This window comes from Anomalospiza imberbis, unplaced genomic scaffold (genome assembly GCF_031753505.1).
Source record: "Anomalospiza imberbis isolate Cuckoo-Finch-1a 21T00152 unplaced genomic scaffold, ASM3175350v1 scaffold_1207, whole genome shotgun sequence".
In the NCBI taxonomy this organism is placed as follows: Eukaryota; Metazoa; Chordata; class Aves; order Passeriformes; family Viduidae; genus Anomalospiza; species Anomalospiza imberbis.
The window spans coordinates 1-11,616 of NW_027099601.1; the positions used below are offsets into that span (position 1 = coordinate 1).

The 11,616-nt window shown below is 60.1% G+C and overlaps 1 protein-coding gene across 1 annotated transcript; it reads right to left on the reverse strand.

The window, feature by feature from the left end:
* Nucleotides 1–752: 752 nt before the first annotated feature.
* On the reverse strand, nt 753–11,551 carry LOC137465955 (tubulin-folding cofactor B-like). The gene is given in 8 exon segments (XM_068177917.1): nt 753–986; nt 4,011–4,083; nt 4,313–4,382; nt 4,384–4,505; nt 7,962–8,058; nt 8,150–8,221; nt 8,223–8,294; nt 11,185–11,551. Coding segments are annotated over 8 exon segments (738 nt in total). The 5' UTR covers nt 11,299–11,551; the 3' UTR covers nt 753–868.
* Nucleotides 11,552–11,616: the final 65 nt, after the last annotated feature.

Genomic DNA, 11,616 nt, shown 5'->3' on the forward strand with positions numbered 1-11,616 from the left:
AATTCTGGGATAATTTTGGGATCCTGGAAGGAATTTTGGGATCCAGAAGGAATTTTGGGGATCATTTTGGGATCTGGGAGGAATTTTGGGATCCTGGAGGGAATTTTGGGATCCTGGAAGGAATTTTGGGACCTTGGGAGGAATTTTGGGATCATTTTGGGATCGTGGAGGGAATTTTGGGATCCTGGAGGGAATTCTGGGATCATTTTGGGAATGCCAGCAAGAATTTTGGGAATCCTTGGAGAAATTTTTGGGATAATTCCGGAATCCCAGCAGGAATTTTGGGATCATTTTGGATCCTGGAGGGAATTTTGGGAATCCCAGCAGGAATTTTGGGATCATTTTGGACGATTTTTTCTCATTTACTCCCACCCATAAATGAGGGCGGAGAGCGGCGAAATTCGGGCACTTTTCCCCAGAAAAATCGGGAAAAAACTCCGGGAATTGGAGGAATTCCGGGAATTTCTGGATCTGGGAGGAATTTTGGGAATCCTGGGAGGAACTTCAGGATCATTTTGGGATCCGGGAGGAATTTTGGGTCATTTCCCCTCCAAAAACAAGGCAAGAGCGGCGAATTTCGGGCGCTTTTCCCCAGAAAAATCGGGAAAAACTCCGGGAATTCCGGGAATTTCGGGATCATTTTGGGATCCGGGAGGAATTTTGGGAATCCTGGGAGGAACTTCAGGATCATTTTGGGATCCTTGAGGGAATTTTGGGTCATTTCCCCTCCAAAAACGAGGGCGAGAGCGGCGAATTTCGGGCGCTTTTTTTTCCCCAGACGAAGCGGGGAAAAGCTCCGGGAATTCCGGGAATTTTTTGGGAATTCCGGGAATTTTTCGGGAATTCCGGGAATTTTCGGGAATTCCGCTCAGAGCTCCTCGTCCAGGCCGTCGCTCTCGGCCGGGAAGTCGCCGGCCCGGACGCTCTGCGGCCGCACGAAGGCGCCGAATTTGGGGGGGCACTCGAAGTAACGGCGGCCGCCGACGCTGGGGGGGGACGAGAGATAACGGGGAGATAACGAGGAGATAACGAGGAGATAACGAGGGGATAATGAGGGGATAATGAGGAGATAACGGGGAGATAACGGGGAGATAACGAGGGGATAACGAGGAGATAACGAGGGGATAACGAGGAGATAACGGGGGAAAACGGGGAGATAACGAGGACAGAACGAGGAGATAACCAGGAGATAACGGGGGGATAACGGGGGGATAACGAGGAGATAACGAGGAGATAACGAGGGATAACGATGAGATAATGAGGGGATAACGAGGAGATAACGAGGAGATAACGAGGGGATAACGAGGGATAACGAGGAGATAACGGGGAGACAACGAGGGATAACGAGGAGATAACGGGGAGACAACGGGGGGATAACGAGGAGATAACGAGGATATAACGGGGAGAAAACGAGGAGATAACGAGGGATAACGATGAGATAACGAGGAGATAAAGAGGGGATAACGAGGAGAAAACGGGGAGATAACGAGGGGATAACGAGGAGATAATGAGGAGATAACGAGGAGATAACGAGGGATAACGAGGAGATAATGAGGGGATAATGAGGAGATAACGGGGAGATAACGAGGGGATAACGAGGAGATAACGAGGGGATAACGGGGAGATAACGAGGGGATAACGAGGAGATAACAAGGGATAACGGGGAGATAACGAGGGGATAACGAGGGGATAACGAGGGATAACGAGGAGAGAACGAGGGGATAACGAGGAGATAACGGGGAGATAACGAGGGGATAACGGGGAGATAACGAGGGGATAACGAGGAGATAACGAGGGATAACGGGGAGATAACGAGGGGATAACGAGGGGATAACGAGGAGATAACGAGGAGAGAACGAGGGGATAACGAGGAGATAACGGGGAGATAACGAGGGGATAACGAGGAGATAACGAGGGATAACGAGGAGATAACGAGGGATAACGAGGAGATAACGAGGGGATATCGAGGAGATAACGAGGGGATAACGAGGGGATAACGAGGAGATAACGGGGAGATAACGAGGACAGAACGAGGAGATAACCAGGAGATAACGGGGGGATAATGAGGAGATAATGAGGGGATAACGAGGGATAACGAGGGGATAACGAGGGATAACGAGGAGATAACGGGGAGATAACGAGGAGATAACGAGGGGATAACGAGGAGATAATGAGGGGGATAACGAGGAGATAACGGGGAGATAACGGGGAGATAACGAGGGGATAACGAGGGATAACGAAGGGATAACGGGGGGGACAACGAGGGGATAACGGGGAGATAACGAGGGGGATAACCACCCAAACCCCTCCAGGACCCCCCCAAACTCACCAGGACCCCCAAAATTCCCCAGAATCCCTTCAGGACCCCCCAAAATCCCCAAAAATCCCTCCAGGACCCGCAAAGTCCCCTCAAAACCTCTCCAGGACACCCTAAAACCTCTCCAGAACAACCCAAAATCCCCTCAAAACCTCTCCGGGACACCCTAAAACCCCCTCCAGGACCCCCCAAAATCCCCCAAAACCCCTCCAGGACCCCCCAAAATCCACTCTAAACACCTCCAGGACCACCCCAAAATCCCCCTAAACCCCTCCAGGACCCCCCAAATCCCCCTAACCCCTCCAGAACCCCTCAAAATCCCCTCAAAAAACCCTCCGGGACACCCTAAAACCCCTCCAGGACCCCCCAAAATCCCCCAAAACCCCTCCAGGACCCCCCAAAATCCACTCTAAACACCTCCAGGACCACCCAAAATCCCCCTAAACCCCTCCAGGACCCCCCAAATCCCCCTAAACCCCTCCAGAACCCCTCAAAATCCCCTCAAAAACCCTCCGGGACACCCTAAAACCCCTCCAGGACCCCCCAAAATCCCCATAAACCCCTCCAGGACCCCCCAAATCCCTCCAGGGCCCCCCAAAATCCACCCAAAACCCCTCCAGCACCACCCAAACCCCTCCAGGACCCCCCAGAATCCCCCAAACCCCTCCAAGACCCCCCAAAATTCCCCAAAACCTCTCCAGGACCCCCCAAATCCCTCCAGGACCCCCCCAAATCCCCCCCAAAACCCCTCCAGGACCCCCCAAAACCCCTCCAGGACCCCCCAAAATCCCCCCAAACCCCTTCAGGATCCCCAAAATCCCCCTAAACCCCTCCACGACCCCCAAAATCCCCCTAAACCCCTCCAGGACCCCCAAACCCCTCCAGGACCCCCCAAAATCCCCTCAAAACCTCTCCGGGACACCCTAAACCCCACCAGGACCCCCCCAAAATCCTCCCTAAACCCCTCCAGGACCACCCAAAATCCACCCAAAACCCCTCCAGGCCCCCCCAAATCCCTCCAGGACCCCCCAAAATCCCCTCAAAACCTCTCCAGGACCCCCTAAACCTCACCAGGACCCCCCCAAAATTCCCCAGAATCCCTCCAGGACCCCCCAAAATCCCCCCAAAACCCTCCCAGGACATCCTAACACCTCTCCAGGACCCCCTAAAATCCCCTCAAAAACCCTCTGGGACACCCTAAAACCCCTCCAGGACCCCCAAAACCCCTCCAAGACCCCCAAAACCCCTCCCGAACCCTGCAAAATCCCCCCAGATCCCTCCAGGATCCCCCAAAATCCCCCCAGATCCCTCCAGGATCCCCCAAAATCCCCCCAAAACCCCTCCAGAACCCTGCAAAATCCCCCCAGATCCCTCCAAGACCCCCCAAAATCCCCTCAAAACCTCTCCGGGACACCCTAAAATCCCTCCAGGACCCCCCAAAATCCACCCAAAACCCCTCCAGCAACACCCAAACCCCTCCAGGACCCCCCAGAATCCCCCCAAACCCCTTCAGGATCCCCCAAAATCCCCTCAAAACCTCTCCAGCACCACCCAAAACCCCACCAGGACCCCCCAAAATCCACCCAAAACCCCTCCAAGACCCCCAAAATCCCTCCAGGACCCCCCCGAATCCCCCCAAACTCCTCCAAGACACCCAAAACCCCTCCAAGACCCCCCCGAAATCCCACCTCACCTCCCATCGTGCTTGCCCAGCGGCTCGTCGTAGCGCACCCCCACCCAAAATCCCGGCTTGAAATCCGTCTCACCTTGCCGGGCGAGAAAAACCACCGGAGGAAAAAAAAAGAAAAAAAAAAAAACGTGAAAAAAAACAAAACCGGGAATTCCACAATTCTGGCCCGGGAAGGCACCAAGGGGGGACAAAGAGGGGACAAAGAGGGGACAAAGGGGGGACAAAGAGGGGACAAAGAGGGGACAAAGGGGGGACAAAGAGGGGACAAAGAGGGGACACGGAGGGGACAAAGAGGGGACACGCACCCACGAAGGCGATGGTGCCCCTGCGGCAGGGCTGGCCGGGCACACGGACCTCGCAGCGGGCGCCGAGCGGGCAGCGCGGCCGCGGCCGCCGCCTCCTGCGCCCGGCGCTGCTCCCGCTCCCGTTCCCGCTCCTGCTCCCGCTCCCGGTCCCAGCGGCCCCACGAGCGCTGCCGCAGGAACGAGCGCACCGACTCTGGGGACATCGAGGGGACATCAGGGGTGGCGCTCCGGGGACAGGGACACGCTGGTCCCGCTCCGGATCCCGTTCCCGATCCTATTCCCGTTCCTATTCCTGTTCCTATTCCCGTTCCTATTCCCGTTCCTATTCCTGTTCCTATTCCCGATCCTATTCCCGTTCCTATTCCTGTTCCTATTCCCGTTCCTATTCCCGTTCCTATTCCTGTTCCTATTCCCGCTCCTATTCCTGTTCCTATTCCTGATTTATTCCCGTTCCTATTCCCGTTCCTATTCCCGTTCCTATTCCTGTTCCTATTCCCGTTACTATTCCCGTTCCCAATCCCGCTCCCGGTCCCAGCGGCCCCACGAGCGCTGCCGCAGGAACGAGCGCACCGACTCTGGGGACATCGAGGGACACCAGGGGTGGCGCTCCGGGGACAGGGACACGCTGGTCCTGCTCCAGATCCCGTTCCTGATCCTATTCCCGTTCCCATTCCTGATCCTGTTCCTGTTCCTATTCCTGTTCCCGATCCCGTTCCCGGTCCCAGGAGCGCAGGGACGCTCTGGGGACATCGAGGAGACATCGGGGGACACCAGGGGTGGCGCTCCGGGGACAGGGACACGCTGGTCCCGCTCCGGATCCCGTTCCTGATCCTATTCCCGATTTATTCCCGTTCCTATTCCTGTTCCTATTCCCATTCCCGATCCCGTTCCCAGTCCCAGTGGCCCCAGGAGCACAGGGGACGCTCTGGGGACATCAGGGGACATCAGGGGTGGCACTCTGGGGACAGGGACACGCTGGTCCCGCTCCAGATCCCGTTCCCATTCTGAGTCCCATTCCCGATTCTATTCCAGATCCTGTTCCCCGCTCCTGCTCCCGCTCCCGGTCCCAGCGGCCCCACGAGCGCTGCCGCAGGAACGAGCGCACCGACTCTGGGGACATCGAGGGACACCAGGGGTGGCGCTCCGGGGACAGGGACACGCTGGTCCTGCTCCGGATCCCGTTCCTGATCCTATTCCCGATCCCGTTCCCGTTCCTGATCCCGTTCCCGATCCTATTCCTGGTCCCATTCGCGGTCTCAGCGGCCCCATGAGCGCAGGGACGCTCTGGGGACATCGAGGGGACATCGGGGGCGGCGCTCCGGGGACAGGGACACGCTGGTCCCGCTCCGGATCCCGTCCCCATTCCCATTCCTGGTCCCGTTCCCGTTCCCATTCCTGATCCCGTTCCCGATCCTATTCTTGATTTATTCCCGTTCCCGTTCCTGATCCCGTTCCCCGATCCTATTCCTGATTTATTCCCGTTCCTGTTCCTATTCCTGTTCCCATTCCCGGTCCCAGCGGCCCCAGGAGCGCAGGGACGCTGTGGGGACACCAGGGGACATCGAGGGACATCAGGGGTGGCACTCTGGGGACAGGGACAACGCTGGTCCTGCTCCGGATCCCGTTCCTGATCCTATTCCCGTTCCCATTCCTGATCCTGTTCCTGTTCCCATTCCTGTTCCCGATCCCGGTCCCAGCGGCCCCAGGAGTGCAGGGACGCTGTGGGGACATCGAGGGACATCGGGGGACACCAGGGGTGGCACTCCGGGGACAGGGACACGCTGTCCTCTTGTCGTAGTCGCTCTCGGCCATCCCGTACTCGGTCACTTGGAACGCGGCCCCAACACCCCCGATGTCCCCAGGGTGTCCCCGATGTCCCCAAACCCCCAATGTCCCCAATGTCCCCAAACCCCCAATGTCCCCAACATCGCCAATGTCCCCAAACCCCCCAATGTCCTGAAACTCCCCCAAACCCCATAATGTCCCCAATGTCCCCAACCCCCCCAATGTCCCCAATGTCCCCAACCCCTCCAACGTCCCCAACGTCCCCAAACCCCCCAATGTCCCCAACCCCCCCAATGTCCCCAAACCCCCCAATAGTCCCCAACCCCCCCAATAGTCCCCAACCCCCCCAATGTCCCCAAACCCCCAATGTCCCCAATGTCCCCAACCCCTCCAATGTCCCCAACGTCCCCAAACCCTCCAATGTCCCCAACGTTCCCAATGTCCCCAAACCCCCCAATGTCCCCAATGTCCCCAACCCCCCCAAAATGTCCCCAACCCTTCCAACGTCCCCAAACCCCCAAACCCCCCAATGTCCCCGAACCCTCCAACGTCCCCAACGTCCCCAATGTCCCCAAACCCCCAAACCCCCCAACGTCCCCCAACCCCTCCAACATCCCCAATGTCCCCAATGTCCCCAAACCCCATAACGTCCCCAATGTCCCCAACCCCCTCCAATGTCCCCCAAACCCCCAACCCCCCAACGTCCCCAAACCCCCCAACGTCCCCAAACCCCCAAACCCCTCAACGTCCCCAACCCCCACAATGTCCCCAAACCCCCCCAATGTCCCCAAACCCCCAAACCCCCCAATGTCCCCAACCCCTCCAACGTCCCCAACGTCCCCAATGTCCCCAAACCCCATAATGTCCCCAACGTCCCCAAACCCTCCAATGTCCCCAAACCCCCAAAGTCCCCAAACCCCTCCAACGTCCCCAACGTCCCCAAACCCCCCAATGTCCCCAAACCCCCCAATGTCCCCACTGTCCCCAATGTCCCATAACGTCCCCAACGTCCCAATGTCCCAAATGTCCCCAACCCCCGCAATGTCCCCAACCCCCCCAACATCCCCAATGTCCCCAAACCCCATATGCCCCCAACATCCCCAATGTCCCAAATGTCCCCAAACCCCCAATGTCCCCAATGTCCCCAACCCCTCCAATGTCCCCAACGTCCCCAAACCCTCCAACGTCCCCAACATCCCCAATGTCCCCAACCCCTCCAACATCCCCAACGTCCCCAGTGTCCCCAATGTCCCCCAAACCCCATAATGCCCCCCAACATCCCCCAATGTCCCAAATGTCCCCAAACCCCCAATGTCCCCAATGTCCCCAACCCCTCCAGTGTCCCCAACGTCCCCAAAACCCTCCAACGTCCCCAACGTCCCCAATGTCCCCAAACCCCACAATGTCCCCAACGTCCCCAATGTCCCCAAACCCCCCAATGTCCCCAAACCCTCCAACATCCCCAACGTCCCCAATGTCCCCAAACCCCATAATGTCCCCCAACGTCCCCAAACCCCCAACGTCCCCAAACCCCTCCAACGTCCCCAACGTCCCCAGTGTCCCCAAACCCCATAATGTCCCCAACGTCCCCAAACCCCCAACGTCCCCAAACCCCTCCCAACGTCCCCAACGTCCCCAGTGTCCCCAAACCCCATAATGTCCCCAACGTCCCCAAACCCCCAACGTCCCCAAACCCCTCCAACGTCCCCAACGTCCCCAGTGTCCCCAAACCCCATAATGTCCCCAACGTCCCCAAACCCCCCAATGTCCCCAACCCCGTAATGTCCCCAACCCCTCCAACCCCCCCCAATGTCCCCAAACCCCCCAGCCCCCCCCGCGACGTCCCCGACGTCCCCAAGGCCACCTGTCCTCTTGTCGTAGTCGCTCTCGGCCATCTCGTACTTGGCCACTTGCGTCACGTCCTCGAACTGCCCGGCGCGGGCCCCGCTCCGGTCGGTCACCTGCCGCGGGGGTGGCACCGTCCCTTCAGCGGGGGCCGTCCCCGCCTCGGGGACACCGGCGGGGGGACGGGGGGACGCCGGGGACACGCACGTGCACGCGGCAGCCGTCGGCGACGGGGTAGGAGCCCAGCAGGGCCTCGTCACAGTCCCAGCGTGCCCAAGGGCTCGTCCTCGGCGCCGAAGAGCTCCAGCTCCATGCAGGACGCGGGGGAGCCCACCACCAGCTCCAGTTTGCACTGGGAACAGGGAAAGGGGGACACTGGGGACACTGGGGACACTGGGAGTGGCACTGGGGACACTGGGAGTGACACTGGGGACACTGGGAGTGACACTGGGGATGGCACTGGGGACACTGGGGACACTGGGAGTGGCACAAGGTCCCCCACCACCAGCTCCAGTTTGCACTGGGAACAGGGAAAGGGGGACACTGGGGACACTGGGAGTGGCACAAGGTCCCCACCACCAGCTCCAGTTTGCACTGGGGGAACAGGGAAAGGGGGGACACTGGGGACACTGGGGACACTGGGAGTGGCACTGGGGACACTGGGAGTGGCACTGGGGACACTGGGGATGGCACTGGGAGTGGCACTGGGGACACTGGGGATGGCACTGGGGACACTGGGGACACTGGGAGTGGCACAAGGTCCCCACCACCAGCTCCAGTTTGCACTGGGAACAGGGAAAAGGGGACACTGGGGACACTGGGGACACGGGGGATGGCACTGGGGACAGTGGGGATGGCACTGGGGACACTGGGGATGGCACTGGGGACACTGGGAGTGGCACTGGGGACACTGAGGATGGCACTGGGGACACTGGGAGTGGCACTGGGGACACTGAGGATGGCACTGGGGACACTGGGGACACTGGGGATGGCACTGGGGACACTGGGGATGGCACTGGGGACACTGGGAGTGGCCCTGGGGACACTGGGGATGGCACTGGGGACACTGAGGATGACACTGGGGACACTGGGGACACTGGGGATGGCACTGGGGACACTGGGGACACTGGGGACACTGGGGACACTGGGAGTGGCCCTGGGGACACTGGGGATGGCACTGGGGACACTGGGGACACTGGGGACACTGGGGACACTGGGAGTGGCACTGGGGACACTGGGGATGGCACTGGGGGACGGCACTGGGGACGGCACTGGGGACACTGGGGATGGCACTGGGGACACTGGGAGTGGCACTGGGCACACTGGGAATGGCACTGGGGACACTGGGGACACTGGGGATGGCACTGGGGACACTGGGAGCAGCACTGGGGACGTTGAGGATGGCACTGGGGATGGCACTGGGGACACTGGGGACAGACAGGTTTGGGGGTCCCTGTCCCAGTTTTGGGGGTCCCGGTTTCGGGTCAGGATTTGGGGATCCCAGTTCTGGTTTGGGGTTCCCCGGTCCCAGATTTGGGGGTTCCCGGTCCCGGATTTGGGGTTCCCGGTCCCAGATTTAGGGATCCCAGTTTGGGATTTGGGGTTCCTGTCCCGGTTTGGGGGTCCTTGTCCCAGATTTGGGGCTCCCAGTTCTGGTTTGGGGTTCCCACTTTGGGATTGGGGGTTCCTGTCCCTGTTTGGGGTTCCCCACTTTGGGATTTGGGGCTCCCAGTTCTGGTTTGGGGTTCCCGGTCCCACATTTGGGGCTCCCAGTCCCGGTTTGGGGATCCCAGTTTGGGATTTGGGGATCCCAGTTTGGGATTTGGGGTTCCCGGTCCCAGATTTAGGGTTCCCAGTTCTGGTTTGGGGTTCCCATTTTGGGATTTGGGGTTCCCAGTTCTGGTTTGGGGATCCCAGTTTGGGATTTCGAGCTCCTGGTCCCGGTTTGGGGTTCCCAGTTTGGGATTTGGGGTTCCCGGTGCCGGTTTAGGGCTCCTTGTCCCAGATTTGGGGATCCCAGTTTGGGATTTGGGGTTCCAGTCCCGGATTTGGGGTTCCCGGTCCCAGATTTGGGGCTCCCAGAGCCGGTTTGGGGGTTCCCGGTCCCGGATTTGGGGTTCCCGGTCCCGGATTTGGGGTTCCCAGTTCCAATTTGGGGTTCCCGGTCCGGGATTTGGGGTTCCTGGTCCCGGATTTGGGGTTCCCAGTCTGGGATTTGGGGGTCCCAGTCCGGGATTTGGGGGTTCCCTGTCCCGGATTCGGGGTTCCCAGTCCCAGATTTGGGGTTCCCAGTCCCAGTTTGGGGGTTCCCAGTCCCGGATTTGGGGTTCCAGTCCCAGATTTGGGGTTCCTGTCCCGGTTTGGGGGTCCCGGTCCGGGATTTGGGGGTCCTTGTCCCGGTTTTGGGGTTCCCACTTTGGAATTTGGGGATCCCAGTTTGGGATTTGGGGTTCCCAGTCCCAGATTTGGGGTTCCCTGTCTCGGTTTGGGGTTCCCGGTCCAGGATTTGGGGTTCCCAGTCCCAATTTGGGGTTCCCGGTCCGGGATTTGGGGTTCCCAGTCCCGGATTTGGGGTTCCCGGTCCGGGATTCGGGGTTCCTGTCCCATTTTGGGGGTTCCCGGTCCAGGATTTGGGGGTTCCCGGTCCAGGATTTGGGGGTTCCCGGTCCTCTTTTGGGGTTCCCTGTCCCGGTTTTGGGATTCCCGGTCCGGGATTTGGGGCTCCCAGAGCCGGTTTGGGGATCCCAGTTTGGGATTTGGGGTTCCCAGTCCCGGATTTGCGGTTCCCGGTCCCGGTTTGGGGGTTCCCGGTCCCGGTTTGGGGGTTCCCAGTCCCGGATTTGCGGTTCCCGGTCCCGGTTTGGGGGTTCCCAGTCCCAATTTGGGGTTCCCGGTCCGGGATTTGGGGGTCCTCTCCCGGTTTGGGGTTCCCGGTCCGGGATTCGGGGTTCCCAGTCCCAATTTGGGGTTCCCGGTCCGGGATTTGGGGGTCCTCTCCCGGATTCGGGGTTCCTGTCCCGGTTTTGGGTTCCCGGTCCGGGATTCGGGGTTCCCTGTCCCGTTCCTGGGTTTCCCGGTCCCATTCCCGTTCTCCCGGTCCCATTCCCGTTCTCCCCGTCCCAATCCAATTACCCCGCTCCCCTTCCCGTTCCCCCGGTCCGGTTCCCTTATCTGGGCCCGGTTCCCGTTATCCCAGCCCGCTCCCGCTCCCGGTCCCGTTCTCCCGTTCCCGGTGCCGGTACCTTGAGCTCGGCAATGGTGAGCGCGGGCGAGAAGCGTTTACAGGCACGGAAAGCGTTCAGCGAGCTGCTCACCGCCAGCCACACCGGGCCCGGCCCGGTCCCGCCGCCGTTCATGGCTCCGGTACCGACCGGGCCCTGCCGGTACCGCCCGACCGGAACCGAACCGGGAGCCCCGGACACACCCAGGCTCCTCCGGTAGCTCCCCGAGCTCCTCCGGGAGCCTCCGGGAGCCTCCGGGTCTCCCGAACCGGGACCCCCGAACGGTTCCGGGCCCGCCCGAACCGGAGCCGCTTCTGGAACCTTCACGGGCCGCCACAGCCGGGACCGGTGAGGGAGCGGCCAATCAGAGCTGGCGGACGAGGTCACGTGGTGGAAACCGACCAATAGCGATCGAGAAGAGGCGGGACGAAGAGAAAATTACCCAATAGAAGC